At 44.7% G+C, this 22,790-nt stretch overlaps 1 protein-coding gene across 2 annotated transcripts in view; it reads right to left on the bottom strand.

The window, feature by feature from the left end:
• Positions 1 to 6,922: 6,922 nt before the first annotated feature.
• Positions 6,923 to 22,790, bottom strand: part of dag1 (dystroglycan 1) — a 72,430-nt gene continuing 56,562 nt past the window's right edge. For both annotated transcript variants that reach the window (XM_020475802.2, XM_031825754.1), the window contains exon 3: positions 6,923 to 13,891. In XM_020475802.2, the coding sequence (XP_020331391.1) occupies positions 11,624 to 13,891 (2,268 nt within the window). In that variant the 3' untranslated portion in view covers positions 6,923 to 11,623. The remainder of the gene's footprint in view (positions 13,892 to 22,790) is intronic.

Below are 22,790 nucleotides of genomic sequence, written 5' to 3'. Positions count from 1 at the left end.
GCATTGGACAAGTCCAGAAGGGAGGGACCTTGGACTTCCTCCACCAATATGGTGGCGAAGGAGGCGAGGAGATGGGATGCAAGGAATCACGGAAAGACATATTTAATATAGAGTGTTGTTAGGGGACCACTACAAGGGTATCGAATAGTGTTGTTAGGGGACCACTACAAGGGTATAGAATAGTGTTGTTAGGGGACCACTACAAGGGTATAGAATAGTGTTGTTAGGGGACCACTACAAGGGTATCGAATAGTGTTGTTAGGGGACCACTACAAGGGTATAGAATAGTGTTGTTAGGGGACCACTACAAGGCTATAGAATAGTGTTGTTAGGGTACCACTACAAGGCTATAGAATAGTGTTGATAGGGTACCACTACAAGGCTATAGAATAGTGTTGATAGGGTACCACTACAAGGGTATAGAATAAGTGTTGTTAGGGTACCACTACAAGGGTATAGAATAGTGTTGATAGGGTACCACTACAAGGCTATAGAATAGTGTTGATAGGGTACCACTACAAGGGTATAGAATAAGTGTTGTTAGGGGACCACTACAAGGGTATATAATAGTGTTGTTAGGGGACCACTACAAGGGTATAGAATAGTGTTGTTAGGGGACCACTACAAGGCTATAGAATAGTGTTGTTAGGGTACCACTACAAGGCTATAGAATAGTGTTGATAGGGTACCACTACAAGGCTATAGAATAGTGTTGATAGGGTACCACTACAAGGGTATAGAATAAGTGTTGTTAGGGGACCACTACAAGGGTATAGAATAGTGTTGTTAGGGGACCACTACAAGGGTATAGAATAGTGTTGATAGGGTACCACTACAAGGCTATAGAATAGTGTTGATAGGGTACCACTACAAGGGTATAGAATAGTGTTGATAGGGTACCACTACAAGGGTATAGAATAGTGTTGATAGGGTACCACTACAAGGGTATATAATAGTGTTGATAGGGTACCACTACAAGGGTATATAATAGTGTTGATAGGGTACCACTACAAGGGTATATAATAGTGTTGTTAGGGTACCACTACAAGGCTATAGAATAGTGTTGATAGGGTACCACTACAAGGGTATATAATAGTGTTGATAGGGTACCACTACAAGGCTATAGAATAGTGTTGATAGGGTACCACTACAAGGCTATAGAATAGTGTTGATAGGGGACCACTACAAGGGTATATAATAGTGTTGATAGGGTACCACTACAAGGGTATAGAATAGTGTTGTTAGGGGACCACTACAAGGGTATATAATAGTGTTGATAGGGTACTACTACAAGGGTATATAATAGTGTTGATAGGGTACCACTACAAGGGTATATAATAGTGTTGATAGGGTACCACTACAAGGGTATATAATAGTGTTGATAGGGTACCACTACAAGGGTATATAATAGTGTTGATAGGGTACCACTACAAGGGTATATAATAGTGTTGATAGGGTACCACTACAAGGGTATATAATAGTGTTGATAGGGGACCACTACAAGGGTATATAATAGTGTTGTTAGGGTACCACTACAAGGGTATATAATAGTGTTGATAGGGTACCACTACAAGGGTATATAATAGTGTTGATAGGGGACCACTACAAGGGTATATAATAGTGTTGTTAGGGGACCACTACAAGGGTATAGAATAGTGTTGATAGGGTACCACTACAAGGGTATAGAATAGTGTTGATAGGGTACCACTACAAGGGTATATAATAGTGTTGATAGGGTACTACTACAAGGGTATATTATAGTGTTGATAGGGTACTACTACAAGGGTATAGAATAGTGTTGATAGGGTACCACTACAAGGGTATATAATAGTGTTGATAGGGTACTACTACAAGGGTATATAATAGTGTTGATAGGGTACCACTACAAGGGTATAGAATAGTGTTGATAGGGTACCACTACAAGGGTATATAATAGTGTTGATAGGGTACTACTACAAGGGTATATAATAGTGTTGATAGGGTACCACTACAAGGGTATATAATAGTGTTGATAGGGTACCACTACAAGGGTATATAATAGTGTTGATAGGGTACCACTACAAGGGTATATAATAGTGTTGATAGGGTACCACTACAAGGGTATATAATAGTGTTGATAGGGTACCACTACAAGGGTATATAATAGTGTTGATAGGGTACTACTACAAGGGTATATAATAGTGTTGATAGGGTACCACTACAAGGGTATAGAATAGTGTTGATAGGGTACCACTACAAGGGTATATAATAGTGTTGATAGGGTACCACTACAAGGGTATATAATAGTGTTGATAGGGTACCACTACAAGGGTATATAATAGTGTTGATAGGGGACCACTACAAGGGTATATAATAGTGTTGTTAGGGTACCACTACAAGGGTATATAATAGTGTTGATAGGGTACCACTACAAGGGTATATAATAGTGTTGATAGGGGACCACTACAAGGGTATATAATAGTGTTGTTAGGGGACCACTACAAGGGTATAGAATAGTGTTGATAGGGTACCACTACAAGGGTATAGAATAGTGTTGATAGGGTACCACTACAAGGGTATATAATAGTGTTGATAGGGTACTACTACAAGGGTATATAATAGTGTTGATAGGGTACTACTACAAGGGTATAGAATAGTGTTGATAGGGTACCACTACACGGGTATATAATAGTGTTGATAGGGTACTACTACAAGGGTATATAATAGTGTTGATAGGGTACCACTACAAGGGTATAGAATAGTGTTGATAGGGTACCACTACAAGGGTATATAATAGTGTTGATAGGGTACTACTACAAGGGTATATAATAGTGTTGATAGGGTACCACTACAAGGGTATATAATAGTGTTGATAGGGTACCACTACAAGGGTATATAATAGTGTTGATAGGGTACCACTACAAGGGTATATAATAGTGTTGATAGGGTACCACTACAAGGGTATATAATAGTGTTGATAGGGTACCACTACAAGGGTATATAATAGTGTTGATAGGGTACTACTACAAGGGTATATAATAGTGTTGATAGGGTACCACTACAAGGGTATAGAATAGTGTTGATAGGGTACCACTACAAGGGTATATAATAGTGTTGATAGGGTACTACTACAAGGGTATATAATAGTGTTGATAGGGTACCACTACAAGGGTATATAATAGTGTTGATAGGGTACTACTACAAGGGTATATAATAGTGTTGATAGGGTACCACTACAAGGGTATATAATAGTGTTGATAGGGTACTACTACAAGGGTATATAATAGTGTTGATAGGGTACCACTACAAGGGTATATAATAGTGTTGATAGGGTACCACTACAAGGGTATATAATAGTGTTGATAGGGTACCACTACAAGGGTATATAATAGTGTTGATAGGGTACTACTACAAGGGTATATAATAGTGTTGATAGGGTACCACTACAAGGGTATAGAATAGTGTTGATAGGGTACCACTACAAGGGTATAGAATAGTGTTGATAGGGTACCACTACAAGGCTATAGAATAGTGTTGATAGGGTACCACTACAAGGGTATATAATAGTGTTGATAGGGTACCACTACAAGGCTATAGAATAGTGTTGATAGGGTACCACTACAAGGGTATATAATAGTGTTGATAGGGTACCACTACAAGGGTATATAATAGTGTTGATAGGGTACCACTACAAGGCTATAGAATAGTGTTGATAGGGTACCACTACAAGGGTATATAATAGTGTTGATAGGGTACTACTACAAGGGTATATAATAGTGTTGATAGGGTACCACTACAAGGGTATATAATAGTGTTGATAGGGTACCACTACAAGGCTATAGAATAGTGTTGATAGGGTACCACTACAAGGGTATATAATAGTGTTGATAGGGTACTACTACAAGGGTATATAATAGTGTTGATAGGGTACCACTACAAGGGTATATAATAGTGTTGATGGGGTACTACTACAAGGGTAGATAATAGTGTTGATAGGGTACCACTACAAGGGTATATAATAGTGTTGATAGGGTACTACTACAAGGGTATATAATAGTGTTGATAGGGTACCACTACAAGGCTATAGAATAGTGTTGATAGGGTACTACTACAAGGGTATATAATAGTGTTGATAGGGTACTACTACAAGGGTATATAATAGTGTTGATAGGGTACCACTACAAGGGTATAGAATAGTGTTGATAGGGTACCACTACAAGGGTATAGAATAGTGTTGATAGGGTACCACTACAAGGGTATAGAATAGTGTTGATAGGGTACCACTACAAGGCTATAGAATAGTGTTGATAGGGTACTACTACAAGGGTATATAATAGTGTTGATAGGGTACCACTACAAGGGTATAGAATAGTGTTGATAGGGTACCACTACAAGGGTATAGAATAGTGTTGATAGGGTACCACTACAAGGCTATAGAATAGTGTTGATAGGGTACCACTACAAGGGTATATAATAGTGTTGATAGGGTACCACTACAAGGCTATAGAATAGTGTTGATAGGGTACCACTACAAGGGTATATAATAGTGTTGATAGGGTACCACTACAAGGGTATATAATAGTGTTGATAGGGTACCACTACAAGGCTATAGAATAGTGTTGATAGGGTACCACTACAAGGGTATATAATAGTGTTGATAGGGTACTACTACAAGGGTATATAATAGTGTTGATAGGGTACCACTACAAGGGTATATAATAGTGTTGATAGGGTACCACTACAAGGCTATAGAATAGTGTTGATAGGGTACCACTACAAGGGTATATAATAGTGTTGATAGGGTACTACTACAAGGGTATATAATAGTGTTGATAGGGTACCACTACAAGGGTATATAATAGTGTTGATAGGGTACTACTACAAGGGTATATAATAGTGTTGATAGGGTACCACTACAAGGGTATATAATAGTGTTGATAGGGTACCACTACAAGGGTATATAATAGTGTTGATAGGGTACTACTACAAGGGTATATAATAGTGTTGATAGGGTACTACTACAAGGGTATATAATAGTGTTGATAGGGTACCACTACAAGGGTATAGAATAGTGTTGATAGGGTACTACTACAAGGCTATAGAATAGTGTTGATAGGGTACCACTACAAGGGTATAGAATAGTGTTGATAGGGTACTACTACAAGGGTATATAATAGTGTTGATAGGGTACCACTACAAGGGTATATAATAGTGTTGATAGGGTACCACTACAAGGCTATAGAATAGTGTTGATAGGGTACCACTACAAGGGTATATAATAGTGTTGATAGGGTACTACTACAAGGGTATATAATAGTGTTGATAGGGTACCACTACAAGGGTATATAATAGTGTTGATAGGGTACTACTACAAGGGTATATAATAGTGTTGATAGGGTACCACTACAAGGGTATATAATAGTGTTGATAGGGTACCACTACAAGGGTATATAATAGTGTTGATAGGGTACTACTACAAGGGTATATAATAGTGTTGATAGGGTACTACTACAAGGGTATATAATAGTGTTGATAGGGTACCACTACAAGGGTATAGAATAGTGTTGATAGGGTACTACTACAAGGCTATAGAATAGTGTTGATAGGGTACCACTACAAGGGTATAGAATAGTGTTGATAGGGTACCACTACAAGGGTATATAATAGTGTTGATAGGGTACCACTACAAGGGTATATAATAGTGTTGATAGGGTACCACTACAAGGGTATATAATAGTGTTGTTAGGGGACCACTACAAGGGTATAGAATAGTGTTGATAGGGTACTACTACAAGGGTATATAATAGTGTTGATAGGGTACCACTACAAGGGTATATAATAGTGTTGATAGGGTACTACTACAAGGGTATATAATAGTGTTGATAGGGTACTACTACAAGGGTATATAATAGTGTTGATAGGGTACTACTACAAGGGTATATAATAGTGTTGATAGGGTACCACTACAAGGGTATAGAATAGTGTTGATAGGGTACTACTACAAGGGTATAGAATAGTGTTGATAGGGTACTACTACAAGGGTATAGAATAGTGTTGATAGGGTACCACTACAAGGGTATAGAATAGTGTTGATAGGGTACTACTACAAGGGTATAGAATAGTGTTGATAGGGTACTACTCAAGAGCAGAACAAAAAACATTGTTAAAAAATAAACATTATTCTATGCTGCTAGACAATGCTGTCAAACAGTCAAAATCAATGTCAAGGTTTACTGTCAGTTAGAGACGGCATCATCTTTTATCTTCATACATATTCCTCGTCTTTTCAGGTTGAAAGACACCGTCACCTTGCCCACACAACCCTCTGTGCAATGTCACAGTTTGAGAAAATGAATCCTTCTAATTCCTAATATGTTAGCTCTAAAAAGGTAGCTTAGAGGGATGTCTGGACAACACGAAAACCCGACAAATACTGCTGCGTCTACAGTGTCTTGGGTTCAATAATGGGTGTTGGTTATTAAAGGATGGACTGATAGTTCCCGAGTATCAAAAGCTTTTTTTTTTTACCTTTATTTAACTAGGAAACAGTCTAGGAACAACTTCCTTGTTCAGGGGCAGAATGACAGCTTGTCAGCTTGGGGATTTGAACTTGCAACCTTCCGGTTAGAAGTCCAACACTCTAACCACTCTAACCACCTGTTGCCCCAGCTACCCTGCATGCAGTTAAGATACATGTGTGTCGTGAGCCTTGTACCGAACGGAGAGAAGAAGAAGAGTGTCAAGGAACATTAATGACGGTAGAAGAGCAACCGACGAGATGGAAAGTCACAGTAATAAGTTGAATGGGAACACTTTGGGTTTTTTTTGGTACATTTTTTAATACAACATTTCAACATACAGTGTCTAGTGTCATAAAACAATACAATGCTAGTAAAACACAGAATAATACAAAAAATTATTATTATTTTTTAACCATGCATTCTTTACTCAAATATTCATACGTAAGAACGACCCTCTTTTCTAGGTTGTGAGTTCCCTGCGGTCAAGGACAATGGTCAGGTTTTCTGACTCTCTTTGCATTTCATCTCTGTGTATTTATTTATTACTTATCAGTCCATCTTCCCTCTTGTTTTGAAGCATGTTAATTGAATGTGTGTCTGATTATATGCCAACTTGTTTTAAGTCAAACCCATTGCTTTTCACTGCGCTGTAGTTTGGCAACCATTTTGTTTAGCGAACCAGAGACATCCCTTATTGGTATTAGGAAGGTGGTGGGAAAACAAGTATTTCATTAACAAAATGACATATGAAAATGAAGGACAAAACACAGTAGAGAAGTTCCCCCTGAAACCAATAAACATATTATTATAATCATCATCAATACTATTACTAATTATTATTACCATTACCATTCCAGTTGTAAGGACTCATTTACTCATGAATGTAAAAACTAAATCAAGACTACATATTCCTCTTTAGCGAACAACAAAATATAGTACAATCTGCCCCTCAGAGCATAGGAAGCTTTCAGTCAGTGCTGTGTATGAATAAGAAATGCATTTAAGGCTGATTTGATTTGACACGCCAATCCCTCAATTTCCAATTGGCAGAAATGGAAGCTGACAAAAGTAGAATCCAAAATGGAAGCCGATGAAAGATCAACAGAACAATAGTATAATACAGATGACATTATGATATGATCATTCCTTTCTATGGTCCAAGAACCGTACCTAAACCGAAAGGCAGCTAATCTGTAATCGTTATCGAACCTAATTGGTTGGAGTGTACTCCTCGCTCGGCTTAAACAAAACGTGTCCCTCAGGACAGCTATCGGGTTCTAATCTAAAAGAACAATGTGTCTTTGTTGAATCCATATCCTTTGCAATACTGTTGCTAACATCTGAAATGTATCTGAAATACTGAAATGTAACCGACAGTTTAAAGATATTCTGTCAACAAGGCATTTGAACAAGTTGTAGTGAATGACTGCTAAATTTCACCTTTTTTTACATCTTTGGTTGTTTTCTCCGTTAAGCTTTCACATAAATCAGGCCATCATATCCTCTTAATTGTGGAATCAAATGGAGATGTACGCTTATTTGTGTTACGGATAAGATTTCACTCAGTATAACTAAACCTGATTCTTTGCTAGTCTAGTGACCTTAATGCTGAAGGACTACGCCACACACACACACACACACATATACATATACATATATATATATATATATATATATATATATATATATATATATATACAAACAAACAAACAAAGGCCTGAAAGAAAATGTCCTTGTAGTGTCTACATATCTATGAATCTCAATCAAAAATCTGCATCAGTGTCTGTAACTGTCATCAGAAACTACGCCTTTCTGTCTTTTAGTAACTACCAACTCTAATTGGGACCTACCAATATAAACCTACCAGTTTTCCTTCTAAAATCAGAAATGACTAGATGATGTGTGGAGACGCAGAGGAGGTATCAGGAAGTTATTTACATATTAACCCAATAAGATACTGTGTCTGTATATCATGGTGAGTGTGATGGAAAGGAGATTTACAACATGCTTCCAGATTAAATGTTTATCTAGTCAGATTAATAAAACCAGTTTAGTCGACTATTATCCAGCTGTAGTGACAGGAGTCATTGTCTCAAAGGGCTGACAGTCAGACCTGACAGATGGACCCCATAGAGATGGTTAGAGAACTCATCATGGATATAACCAATTTTTTTGCATGAAAATTGTGCTATCATAGATGCCGTAATTGGACAGATACAAAGATGAGTCCTCTAACTAACTCTATGATGGATACACATTTTTACGGAAACCTCTGTTGACATTGACATGTAGACTCATCAAGGGGTAAGTGAAAGCATTAGAAAACCGATTATAACCGAAGCTCATCACTAAAAATAAAGCTATATATTATAAGGTATGGCAGCAGCAGTGTGCCAGTGTAACACATCATGATCCCCCTCCGATAATTGTACAGAGGATTATAATTTCAAACGTGTGAAGAAGGACGAATTGTCTGGACATACTGTAGATAGACGGAGACTGGCTTTCATGATATATGCACACTAAAAAAGCAACACTTGGTATCTTGCAAAAAACGAACTACATATGGATACATCATCATCCTCTTTTTGGGGGGGAGGAACATCATCATCATTATGCGTGTACATCATCATCATTATGCGGGTACATCATCATCATTATGCGTGTACATCATCAAAATTATGCGTGTACATCATCATTATGCGTGTACATCATCATTATGTGTGTACATCATCATCATCATTATGTGTGTACATCATCAACATTATGCGTGTACATCATCATTATGTGTGTACATCATCATCATCATTATGCGTGTACATCATCATCATTATGCGGGTACATCATCATCATTATGTGGGTACATCATCATCATTATGCGTGTACATCATCATCATCATTATGCGTGTACATCATTATTATGTGTGTACATCATCATCATCATCATTATGCGTGTACATCATCATTATGTGGGTTTTCTCATCACCACTCATTTTGGTAGTACACTCATCTAACCTGCATTGACCACTCACCTCCACCGGACATTACCTTACATTATTGCAAAGGGTCACTTTCAAAGTCAAAACTCCTTGGGGAAAAACATGATAATACATTTGATAATATGTCAACAACGAAAAAAATCACTTGAAATAGGTGACCCATGAGAAAAGGTACATATTGAAGAATCAATTATCTACGCTAAGATTGAACGAATTGCAATACACTATTTATTTATTTCTCTATTTTTTTTTTACAATTTGAGGCTGTATCAAAAACTTTGTAAAAAAATTAGATAGAGATTTTATCCACCATTTTGTTCAGTGTTTTCTGGTGATCTTGTTCTTCAGATCTCTCCTCTCCTCTCCTCTCCTCTCCTCTCCTCTCCTCTCCTCTCCTCTCCTCTCCTCTCCTCTCCTCTCCTCTCCTCTCCTCTCCTCTCCTCTCCTCTCCTCTCCTCTCCTCTCCTCTCCTCTCCTCTCCTCTCCTCTCCTCTCCTCTCCTCTCCATCACCTCTCTTCGTCTTACAATGACCTTTGAGTTGTGAATAAAGATTGTATCCCTTTCAGGACCTTCTAAATCACTCTCAACAGCAATGAACTGTTTCCCGCATAAACTGTGAGAACAATCATCACTACATAAAAAAATAATTACTCCTTGTCTAAAATAAACTGCAGGAGGCTTTTTCCATATCTGATTTACACAAACATTTTTTGAAGTATAAATACACTTAATATTATTTCAACAGGCCGATCGATAGCTATATACAGAAGACACATCGCATCACCATAAAGGCAACATGGCATTCAAATGGTCAATGTTATGATCATATTCGGATAAGGGAGCCATTTGAAATAATAATAATAATAAAAAGGGGATATTGTATTTCCCTCCTGAATGATTTTGGGTGGCTTCGAGATACCCAGGCAAGGTAAAAATCCTTGAGCTTCAAGTCAAAACTACACATCTGATAATAACTGGGCCAGGCTGTTGTAGAATCACAGTTGTCATGGTTGCCCTACGTGCTAACATTAGCTAACGGTAATGTTTGCTTGTTTAGTCCTGACTGGGCTGGGTCTACCTACTTGGTTTACCGTTTCTTTCTGATCGAGGGAGAGATCCTGTATCTATCTATCTATCTATCTATCTATCTATCTATCTATCTATCTATCTATCTATCAGAACCATCCAGATATAGAGTGGATTTAAAATGGATTTAAAAATAAAATTAATAAAACAAACAGAACGTTTTACATTTCTAATGATTTTTTAGGCCAACTTTGTTATGATCATCATGGCTAGACATTGTGTGAATAAGGATACAAATATACAATTAGTGTTAAAAGGCAAACCTTATTGACTCGAAACACTGACCCACCGCCCGACAAGCCACTGTGTTGTCTGTCTGGCTAGCTGTAGGGTTAGCTGCAGGGCTAGCTGCAGGGCTAGCTGCAGGGCTAGCTGTAGGGTTAGCTGCAGGGCTAGCTGCAGGGTTAGCTGCAGGCTAGCTTCAGGGCTAGCTGCAGGGCTGGTGCAGATCCACATGATTATGATGTTTCTTGTTTTTATTCATAGAACTCTCTCTCTCTCTCTCTCTCTCTCTCTCTCTCTCTCTATTATAAACATTTTATGCCTGCAGTGTGTTTGTTTATTATCTTCTTGTATTATTCAAGATAAAATAACATAAAAAGAGTGTTGTTAAGCATGTCGTTTAAAGTCAGCCCCCCCCCCAAAAATAAACTAAACAGAACCAAATAACTAAATTAAAACAAAAGCCCATTAAGTTTCAAACAGAGAAAAAAAAAGCGCTGGGACCAGAGGGGAGTGTCTTCCCAAACTAGCCATTCTGCTGTAGCCAATGAGATGACAGACTGAATAGTGTCCTTTTTGTGGCTACTGTCGCCGCGGCTAACATCTAGTTCTCCCTCCCTCCCATCTTTCCAATAACTTCAACTTCAATCAGATCACCCCATAACCCTCCCAACCCAAAATCCAAAGTTTGTTCCCACTTTGTCCTCCTCCTCCCACTCCTCCTCCCACCCCTTATTTCCAAACAGACACTGGATTGAGACCGTTACAAGTCCCCCTGCTTCCCTCCTCCTTCTCTGGAGGAGCCTGCTAAACCCTTAGGGTGGCACGTAAGGTGGTGGGGATCTGTAAGGGGTCATGTTCTTTGGACGAGATCCTTTACCTTCCATGGGTGCGGTGAAGGGGGGCGGGGGCTGGTAGGGGGGCGCGTTGGGGTCCTCGTCCCTCAGAGCCGTGTACTCACCCAGAAGGTCCTGGTTCAGTGGGGTGGTCTCTGGACTGGCCATGTTAGGGTACTCCGGTGGGGGAAGAGGGGGTTTCTCCTCCTGCAGGATGAGCGGCATGGAGGAGGACGGGGGCGGCTTGGAATCGTCAAGCTCGTCTGCGAAGATTATGGGCACCCCCTTCTTGATGAAGGTAGCCTGATCCTCGATGGTCAGCTTGCCCTTGCGCTTCTTGCGGTAGCAGATCATGGCGATGATGCCAGCGATCAGCAAGATGGCCGCCACCACCACGGCCGGAATCACCGTGTGGAGGTAGACGTCATCTGTGCTCTGGCGTCCGGTGCCCAGTGCCGGCGTGACAGCTGGGGGGATAGGGATAGTGATTTCACCAGGCGGGACAAACATGTAGTTCCGGCAGGCACCCGTTCCTTTGACCTTGATGCTGATGGGTATGAAGTCTGGTTCCATGGCGGAGATGAAGGTCTGGGAGGGCCTTCCCTGGGCATCAGAGATCCTCCTGGACATGGTCTGAATCTGCTCCTTGGGACAAGGGTTCTGCTGGAGGCTGTTGTTGGTCCACTCCACCACGATGGATCCCTTGGTGATGTTCCTCAGGGTGACCGTGCTGCTGTTGCGGTCACCGAACGAGTACGCCAGCTTCTTGATGAGCAGAATCTTCTTGTGGATGTCATTGGTCACCAGGCGAGGTTCTCCGTGTAAGCGGGCCTGGAACAGGACCGGGGACTTATCGTTGGATGCCCAGCGGTTCACACGGACCTCGAAGGCGTCGATCGCGTTCAGACCACCCTTATCGGTGGCCTGCATGAAGTACTCATGCTTCCCAACGTGATTTGAGTCTGGAAGACCGTATAGCAGCTGGCTTGTGCTATTAAACTGTATCCAGGAGTCATCACCGACAACTTCGTTGTGGTTCATCCTCAAGGTCAACCTTAGTTTGTCTGTTGTACCGTCCTCCTTGTCAAAGAACGTATCGGATGGGATCTTCACTTCAAAGTATGTGCCCACGAAGGCATTGACCTGATCGATGGGGTTGCGGAGATCTGGTTTCTCGTTTCTCGGGTCAGGCACGATGGACGAAGGGGTGGTGCGCCTGGCTGGTTTGGCTGTGGTGGTCTTGGACTCCCTTGGCATCGGGGTGGTCTTCGGTCTCTTTGGTTTCTTGGTTGGCTTTCTGGTGGCAACTGTGGTGGGTGGAGGGAGTGTCGGTGTAGCTTCCACAACGGTATGCCTGGTCATAGTGGGTTCAATGGAGATGGTACTAGTGGACTCCATCACTCTGGTTGGCAGGGGTGCACCCTGAGTGGGAGTGTGGGCATATGAGTCTCTGACACGGATCGTGGGCTTCATGGGCAAGGGCACAGGTCCTCTCATGGGTGGGGCAGAGCTGTCTGTGGGGGCAGCAATAGCAGGTGACGACAGGGTGGGTACAATGCGAACAGGGGGCTCGACGACAGACGTTGGGGGAAGCACAACAAGAACCGGGGTAGGGGTATTGTTGAGCTGGCGCCTCACCCGTTTGGGGATATGAGGCTTCTTGTTGGCGATGTGCCAACCGACCACAGGGTATCCCAGTTGAGCAGACATAGTGCCTTCTTTCGCTGGCGCCTGGACGCTGCTGATGTTGGGGACATTGCTCTGGTCCAGGGAACAGCCCAGCTTCCAGGATAACAGGGCTCCGTTCTCCACCACCTTTTTGGCATTTCCCGGTCCGGCCATGAAGGCGGACATATCGAACAATCTGTTGTTGACCACGGGAAGTATCTTCATGTGCTGCAGCTCCACGCCAGAGAACTTCTTCATCTTGCCCAGCAGCTCGACCCTCTGCCTGGAGCTCATCTTGGTGAGGTCGGCGTCCAGAATCACCGTGAGTACAGTCACCGGTTCCTCTGTGCCGCAGACAAACGGCTTGACCTCGTTGTTGGATGCTGACTGAATGGCTAGCTGGATCGGGTCCACATGTTCCTCTGGGTGCACCTCGATGGAGAAGATGTCCTGACTGCCGTTTGATGTGGAGACGGCGATGTAGTGGACACCCTTGTCCTCCTCCAGTGGTAGACCCTGTAGGATGTTGCTCTTCCAGTGTAGCCATGCTGGTAGCGTCTCCTTGCCTGACTCAGTTATCTGGAAAAAAAACAAAGATAAACAGAGTTGATAAGTCTCTCTTGTTTTGATGAATAATTTAAGCTAGAATACAAGAAAACAACAACAACAACAAGCAAAATAATAATTTTACGCCCACTACATTTACCATTTCTGTTCTACACAGTATGACTACGTCTTTGATGATACAACTTGTTTACAATATGATACAGAAGAAGAACATAAGAGATCGAATCTTGTTTTGATCTTTTCGGTTCATAAATAACATTCAGATAAAAATTGGATTTTTTAAAACAGCTATTGTGCAAAACAAAATCTATAAATGTTGAGGCAATCATTAAAAATGTACAACGCTGTTAATTAACACAACTTCAACTTTCCGATTCGTGCAAATCTAGGTTTCTTGACACTTTTAAAAGGTGAGAGAGAACACGATTCAATAAAAAAACTGAACATAAAATATCTTCCATATAACCAGTGTGGATACGACATCTACTGTAAGTAACCTAGTTCTACTATTGGTTTAAGTCCCATGAACATTGACTGGTAAGAAAGAAGGGAACAAAGAGGAGCATGTTTCAGAGGCATCAAACTCAGGGGATGGACTCTCTTCTAGAAGTATGTTTCAGAGGCATCAACCTCAGGGGATGGACTCTCTTCTAGAAGTATGTTTCAGAGGCATCAAACTCAGGGAACAGACTATTTTCTAGAAGTATGTTTCAGAGGCATCAAACTCAGGGGATGGACTCTCTTCTAGAAGTATGTTTCAGAGTCATCAAACTCAGGGAACAGACTATTTTCTAGAAGTATGTTTCAGAGGCATCAAACTCGGGGGACAGACTATTTTCTAGAAGTATGTTTCAGAGGCATCAAACTCAGGGGATGGACTCTCTTCTAGAAGTATGTTTCAGAGGCATCAAACTCAGGGAACAGACTATTTTCTAGAAGTATGTTTCAGAGGCATCAAACTCAGGGGACAGACTATTTTCTAGAAGTATGTTTCAGAGGCATCAAACTCAGGGGATGGACTCTCTTCTAGAAGTATGTTTCAGAGGCATCAAACTCAGGGAACAGACTATTTTCTAGAAGTATGTTTCAGAGGCATCAAACTCAGGGGACAGACTATTTTCTAGAAGTATGTTTCAGAGGCATCAAACTCAGGGGACAGACTATTTTCTAGAAGTATGTTTCAGAGGCATCAAACTCAGGGGAAGGACTCTCTTCTAGAAGTATGTTTCAGAGGCATCAAACTCAGGGGACAGACTATTTTCTAGAAGTATGTTTCAGAGGCATCAAACTCAGGGGATGGACTCTCTTCTAGAAGTATGTTTCAGAGGCATCAAACTCAGGGGATGGACTCTCTTCTAGAAGTATGTTTCAGAGGCATCAAACTCAGGGGACAGACTATTTTCTAGAAGTATGTTTCAGAGGCATCAAACTCAGGGGAAGGACTCTCTTCTAGAAGTATGTTTCAGAGGCATCAAACTCAGGGGACAGACTATTTTCTAGAAGTATGTTTCAGAGGCATCAAACTCAGGGGATGGACTCTCTTCTAGAAGTATGTTTCAGAGGCATCAAACTCAGGGGACGGACTCTTTTCTAGAAGTATGTTTCAGAGGCATCAAACTCATCTATAAAATATACAAGACACAGACTGTTTTAGACACGATCAATTCAAATAAGACTATATTGAATTTAGCCATTTGTGCATGAAACCTCTAGGCATGTTATTTAGATGGTACCTGAGCTACAGTATAACATCACAAATAATACTTGGGATGCACATTGTCTAATACAGCTAACACAAGAATTTAGCATAACCAATTAGGCATTTAGAGATATTATATTCGTGACAGGGAAATATATCACAGGGGAATGACAAAGCATTCAAATAAATAAAAATAAAAAACAACTAATGCTTCCTCTGATTCCCTCCTAGCTCCAAACAACAAGTTCATTTTGCGGATGAAAAATCGTATAGTTGATAAATTATGTAGAGCCCAGCGTTCCCAAGATGGATCATTAATGGTCTAACCAATACACAGCCATCACCAGGGACAAGAAACAGCAGCTGGGCTTTTTACAGCGTTCAGTCCCTCAGCCTCCTGCTTTTAGACACACACAAATGGACAGGCAAATACACACACACCTACACACACGCACACACACACACACACACACACACACACACACACACTTCCCCCATTAACTCTCCACCACCTCCTACCGTTGCATTTGACAACTATGGTGATGGGTAAAGAGGTGATGTATCCAAAAGCCTTTGGCTGATATCACCAGGAGATGATGAGATGATGTCTGTGAAGTGTGTGTGTGTGTGTGTGTGTGTGTGTGTGTGTGTGTGTGTGTGTGTGTGTGTGTGTGAGATGATGAATACACAGCAGGAGGCAGCTGCTCTGCCCCCCTTTCTCCCCACTTTAATAGTGAAGTTAATTAAACCAGGGGGTTGTTGTTAATCTCATCAAAGACACTAACTATAGTGTCCCCGATGGCACCCTATTCCCTATAATATTGCACTACCTCTGACCAGGGCCCATAGCCACCCACTATAGGGAATAGGGTGCCATTTGGGGACTCCTCCACTAACTGTTTGATGAATAGTGTACTGATTTCCGCTCGTAGCCCCAAAACCCACCGTCGAAACCCACTGTGACTATCAGCTTCTCTGACTGTTAGCTTCTCTGACTGTCAGCTTCTCTGATATCTAACACCGCATGGGGAGAAGAGGAATCTACGACGTGACGGAGGAAAAAGAGGGATGGAGGGACGAGAACTAGATGAGTGAGGGGGGGGGGTCCTATCACCCAAGGCATCGGGCCTAATCAACATCTAAGTATCTAAGACATCCTTTAACTGTTTTCATTATTGATATCCTCAGCCCTCGATCAATCCACACCACCATCATTTAGGTATAACAGATTTGATATCCAGTAGCCACCAGGGAGGGAAAAGGCACACATGGTCACAGCCGTGTCAACAGCCAAACAGATAACATTCATATGAAAGAGAGAAGGACTGACTGACTGACTGGGCATGTCTTTGTTATATGATTTGGTGAAGGACTGAAATGTAGAGAGGCTGAAACAGGGAGGGAGGGAGGGAGGGACAGACAGAGAGGCTGAAACAGGGAGGGAGGGAGGAAGGTAGGGAGGGAGGGACAGAGAGGCTGAAACAGAGAGGGAGGGAGGGTGGGACAGAGAGGCTGAAACAGGGAGGGAGGGAGGGAGGGAGGGTGGGACAGAGAGGCTGAAACAGGGAGGGTGGGACAGAGAGGCTTTAACAGGGAGGGAGGGAGGGTGGGACAGAGAGGCTTTAACAGGGAGGGAGGGAGGGAGGGAGGGAGGGAGGGAGGGAGGGAGGGGAGGGAGGGAGGGAGGGAGGGAGGGAGGGAGGGAGGGAGGGAGGGAGGGAGGGAGGGAGGGAGGGAGGGAGGGAGGGAGGGAGGGAGGGAGGGAGGGAGGGAGGGAGGGACAGAGAGGCTGAAACAGGGAGGGAGGGAGGGTGGGACAGAGAGGCTGAAACAGGGAGGGGGGAGGGTGGGACAGAGAGGCTGAAAAAGGGAGGGAGGTAGGGTGGGACAGAGAGGCTGAAACAGGGAGGGAGGGAGGGTGGGACAGAGAGGCTGAAACAGGGAGGGAGGGAGGGATGGTGGGACAGAAAGGCTGAAACAGGGAGGGAGGGAGGAAGGTAGGGAGGAGGGACAGAGAGGCTGAAACAGGGAGGGAGGGAGGGACAGAGAGGCTGAAACAGAGAGGGAGGGAGGGTGGGACAGAGAGGCTGAAACAGGGAGGGAGGGAGGTTGGGACAGAGAGGCTGAAACAGGGAGGGAGGGAGGGAGGGTGGGACAGAGAGGCTGAAACAGGGAGGGTGGGACAGAGAGGCTTTAACAGGGAGGGAGGGAGGGTGGGACAGAGAGGCTTTAACAGGGAGGGAGGGATGGTGGGACAGAAAGGCTGAAACAGGGAGGGAGGGAGGGAGGGTGGGACAGAGAGGCTGAAACAGGGAGGAAGGGAGGGTGGGACAGAGAGGCTGAAACAGGAAGGGAGGGAGGGAGGGTGGGACAGAGAGGCTGAAACAGGGAGGGAAGGAAGAAGGGAGGGAGTGAGGGAGGGTGGGACAGAGAGGCTTTAACAGGGAGGGAGGGAGGGTGGGACAGAGATGCTGAAACAGGGAGGGGGAGGGTGGGACAGAGAGGCTGAAACAGGGAGGGAGGGAGGGACAGACAGAGAGGCTGAAACAGGGAGGGAGGGAGGGAGGGAGGGTGGGACAGAGAGGCTGAAACAGGGAGGGAGGGAGGGTGGGACAGAGAGGCTGAAACAGGGAGGGAGGGAGGGACAGACAGAGAGGCTGAAACAGGGAGGGAGGGAGGAAGGTAGGGAGGGAGGGACAGAGAGGCTGAAACAGGGAGGGAGGGAGGGAGGGACAGAGAGGCTGAAACAGAGAGGGAGGGAGGGTGGGACAGAGAGGCTGAAACAGGGAGGGAGGGAGGGTGGGACAGAGAGGCTTTAACAGGGAGGGAGGGAGGGAGGGAGGGAGGGTGGGACAGAGAGGCTGAAACAGGGAGGGAGGGAGGGTGGGACAGAGAGGCTGAAACAGGGAGGGGGGAGGGTGGGACAGAGAGGCTGAAACAGGGAGGGAGGTAGGGTGGGACAGAGAGGCTGAAACAGGGAGGGAGGGAGGGTGGGACAGAGAGGCTGAAACAGGGAGGGAGGGAGGGATGGTGGGACAGAAAGGCTGAAACAGGGAGGGAGGGAGGGAGGGTGGGACAGAGAGGCTGAAACAGGGAGGGAGGGAGGGTGGGACAGAGAGGCAGAAACAGGAAGGGAGGGAGGGAGGGTGGGACAGAGAGGCTGAAACAGGGAGGGAAGGAAGAAGGGAGGGAGTGAGGGAGGGTGGGACAGAGAGGCTTTAACAGGGAGGGAGGGAGGGTGGGACAGAGAGGCTTTAACAGGGAGGGAGGGAGGGAGGGAGGGTGGGACAGAGAGGCTGAAACAGGGAGGGAGGGAGGGTGGGACAGAGAGGCTGAAACAGGGAGGGGGAGGGTGGGACAGAGAGGCTGAAACAGGGAGGGAGGTAGGGTGGGACAGAGAGGCTGAAACAGGGAGGGAGGGAGGGTGGGACAGAGAGGCTGAAACAGGGAGGGAGGGAGGGTGGGACAGAGAGGCTTTAACAGGGAGGGAGGGAGGGAGGGAGGGAGGGTGGGACAGAGAGGCTGAAACAGGGAGGGAGGGAGGGAGGGAGGGAGGGAGGGAGGGAGGGAGGGAGGGAGGGAGGGAGGGAGGGAGGGACAGAGAGGCTGAAACAGGGAGGGAGGGAGGGAGGGTGGGACAGAGAGGCTTTAACAGGGAGGGAGGGAGGGAGGGAGGGAGGAGGGAGGGAGGGAGGGAGGGAGGGAGGGAGGGAGGGAGGGAGGGAGGGAGGGAGGGAGGGAGGGAGGGAGGGAGGGAGGGAGGGAGGGACAGAGAGGCTGAAACAGGGAGGGAGGGAGGGTGGGGACAGAGAGGCTGAAACAGGGAGGGAGGGAGGGAGGGACAGAGAGGCTGAAACAGGGAGGGAGGGAGGGAGGGTGGGACAGAGAGGCTTTAACAGGGAGGGAGGGAGGGAGGGAGGGAGGGACAGAGAGGCTGAAACAGGGAGGGAGGGAGGGTGGGACAGAGAGGCTGAAACAGGGAGGGAGGGAGGGAGGGAGGGAGGGAGGGAGGGAGGGAGGGAGGGAGGGAGGGAGGGAGGGAGGGAGGGACAGAGAGGCTTTAACAGGGAGGGAGGGAGGGAGGGACAGAGAGGCTTTAACAGGGAGGGAGGGAGGGAGGGAGGGAGGGAGGGTGGGACAGAGAGGCTGAAACAGGGAGGGAGGGAGGGAGGGAGGGAGGGAGGGAGGGAGGGAGGGAGGGAGGGAGGGAGGGAGGGAGGGAGGGAGGGAGGGAGGGAGGGAGGGAGGGAGGGACAGAGAGGCTGAAACAGGGAGGGAGGGAGGGAGCCTAGGGAGGGTGGTGAGTTATTGGCACAGCTGATTCTTTCCACTGGAAAATGTGAGTGAAAGAGAGGAGAGGAGAGGAAGAGAGGGACTCCGTTAGAGTGGTAGCTAGGCAGGCAGACAGTCGGATGTTTATGACAGACTAGTCACTCTCCAATCGAGCCCATTTGAAACTTTTAAACATTTATATCACTGTATTCTAGTGCTGTTCAGCAGTAGAGTGATAGTATTCTGTCCTAGAATACAGCCTTTTCTTGTTTTACTTTCCACTGTGGGAAACTGTGGATCATGGAAAATGATATCTAGGCTGTGTCTGGAAATATTTTGATGATGTCAATACTGAATAATCACAGAATGATAAAAACACCCTGTGAGGGCAATTTCAGAAAAAAATATGGTTTGTCACTAAAATGTAGTGATCTATTCTCACACACACACACACACACACACACACACACACACAGCTATACTACTGAGGAGCCAGAGAGAACGAATAAGAGAGAACGAAAGAGAGACGAGAGAGAGACGAGAGAGAGACAGAGAGAGAGACAGAGACGAGAGAGAGACAGCGACGAGAGAAGTGTAACTTGCTTTGGCAATGTAAACATGTTTCCCATGCCAATAAAGCTCCTTGAATTGAATTGAGAGAGAGAGACAGAGAGGGAGAGAGAAACAGAGAGAGAGAGAAAGAAAGAGAGATAGAGAGACAGAATGAGAAAGAGAGACAGAATTTGAAAGAGAGACAGGCCCCCAGTTCACTCTAGTTTCTCTCCCCCTCGGGTAAATCAACAACATTTGCTTGCAGATACTCTAATAAATAGTTATTCAGAAGGAGAACGAGGAGAAGCTGGCATTAGTTCAACTCCTGTAATGACGAAGAGAAAGACAATGTGGAAGGAGTAGGGAGAGAAAGAATAACAGGGAAGGAGAAGGGAGAGGAAGACAATGGGGAAGGAGAAGGGAGAGAAAGACAATGGGGAAGGAGAAGGGAGAGAAAGACAATGTGGAAGGAGAAGGGAGAGAAAGAATAACAGGGAAGGAGAAGGGAGAGAAAGACAATGTGGAAGGAGAAGGGAGAGAAAGACAATGGGGAAGGAGAAGGGAGAGAAAGACAATGTGGAAGGAGAAGGGAGAGAAAGAATAACAGGGAAGGAGAAGGGAGAGAAAGACAATGTGGAAGGAGAAGGGAGAGAAAGACAATGTGGAAGGAGAAGGGAGAGAAAGACAATGTGGAAGGAGAAGGGAGAGAAAGACAATGGGGAAGGAGAAGGGAGAGAAAGACAATGTGGAAGGAGAAGGGAGAGAAAGAATAACAGGGAAGGAGAAGGGAGAGAAAGACAATGTGGAAGGAGAAGGGAGAGAAAGAATAACAGGGAAGGAGAAGGGAGAGAAAGACAATGTGGAAGGAGAAGGGAGAGAAAGAATAACAGGGAAGGAGAAGGGAGAGGAAGACAATGGGGAAGGAGAAGGGAGAGGAAGACAATGTGGAAGGAGAAGGGAGAGGAAGACAATGTGGAAGGAGAAGGGAGAGAAAGAATAACAGGGAAGGAGAAGGGAGAGGAAGACAATGTGGAAGGAGAAGGGAGAGGAAGACAATGTGGAAGGAGAAGGGAGAGAAAGACAATGTGGAAGGAGAAGGGAGAGAAAGACAATGGGGAAGGAGAAGGGAGAGGAAGACAATGTGGAAGGAGAAGGGAGAGGAAGAAAGACAATGTGGAAGGAGAAGGGAGAGGAATAATAACAGGGAAGGAGAAAGAAAAGCTACTGAGTACATTGAAGACGTTAGAGCTTGACGTCTGCAGAATAGCACACACAGAATAATAGTGGGTTATAAGTGGTCTGTGTCCTGTTCTCTGCTAGCTGGCCCTGTCACTGAGATTGTCCCAAATGGCACCCTATTCCCTATTTATTACACTAGTTTTGACCAGGGCTCATATGCTCTTGGTCAAAGTAGTGTACTATATAGGGAATAGGGTGCCATTTGGGACACAAACACAGAGTGAACTAAGATGACTGGAGTAAACTAAACTCCCCTTCAGTGTACCCATCCTGTCAGACCCACAGACGAATGCTGCTTCGCCTCAGGAATGACTCACTGTCAGTGAAACTCTTTCTGTTCTGGTCTGTTGTGTTCTGTACAGTAAATAAGAGACTTCTAAGAGAAAGACAGAGACAGAGAGTGCGAGTGTGTGTGTGTGTAAATAAAATACGTCTCTCTCAGAGTGGTTGCATCATCACAGTGTCAATACAGATTGGCCAATAGCTATGGAGCAGATACACAACAAATAAATTAAGAATTGAACCAGTTGTACTTTCCTTTGTGATGTAAGTGGAAGGAGGTGTACCACAACAACATTCAAGGATACACACACACACAGGCACGCACACACACACACACGGACACACACGCACACACGGATACACACAGTGAAAGTACACTGAACAAAAATGTAAAACGCAACATGCAACAATTTCTAATATTTTGCTGTTACAGTTTATATCAGGAAATCAGTCAATTGAAATTAATAAATTAGGCCCTAATCTATGGATTTCAGATGACTGGGCAGGGGTGCAGCCATGGGTGGGCATAGGCCCACCCCACTTGGGAGCCAGGCCCACCCACTTAAGAGCCAGGCCACCCACTTGGGAGCCAGGTCCACCCACTTGGGAGCCAGGCCCACCCACTTGGGAGCCAGGCCCACCCACTTGGGAGCAGGTCATCCCCATTAACTCCAGCCCCCCTCAGACTATCCCGCAGGTGAAAAAGTTGGATGTGGAGGTCCTGGGCTGGCGTGGTTACAGGTGGTCTGCGGTTCTGAGGCCGGTTGGATGTACTGTCAAATTCTCTAAAATGATGTTGGGAGGAGGCTTATGGTCGAGAAATGAACATTAAATTATCTGGCAACATTTCTGGAGGACATTACTGCA

The sequence above is a fragment of the Oncorhynchus kisutch genome, linkage group LG5, assembly GCF_002021735.2.
Source record: "Oncorhynchus kisutch isolate 150728-3 linkage group LG5, Okis_V2, whole genome shotgun sequence".
NCBI lineage: Eukaryota > Metazoa > Chordata > Actinopteri > Salmoniformes > Salmonidae > Oncorhynchus > Oncorhynchus kisutch.
Note: the sequence above shows the minus strand (reverse complement) of the source record. Positions and strands in the feature narration are given on the sequence as shown.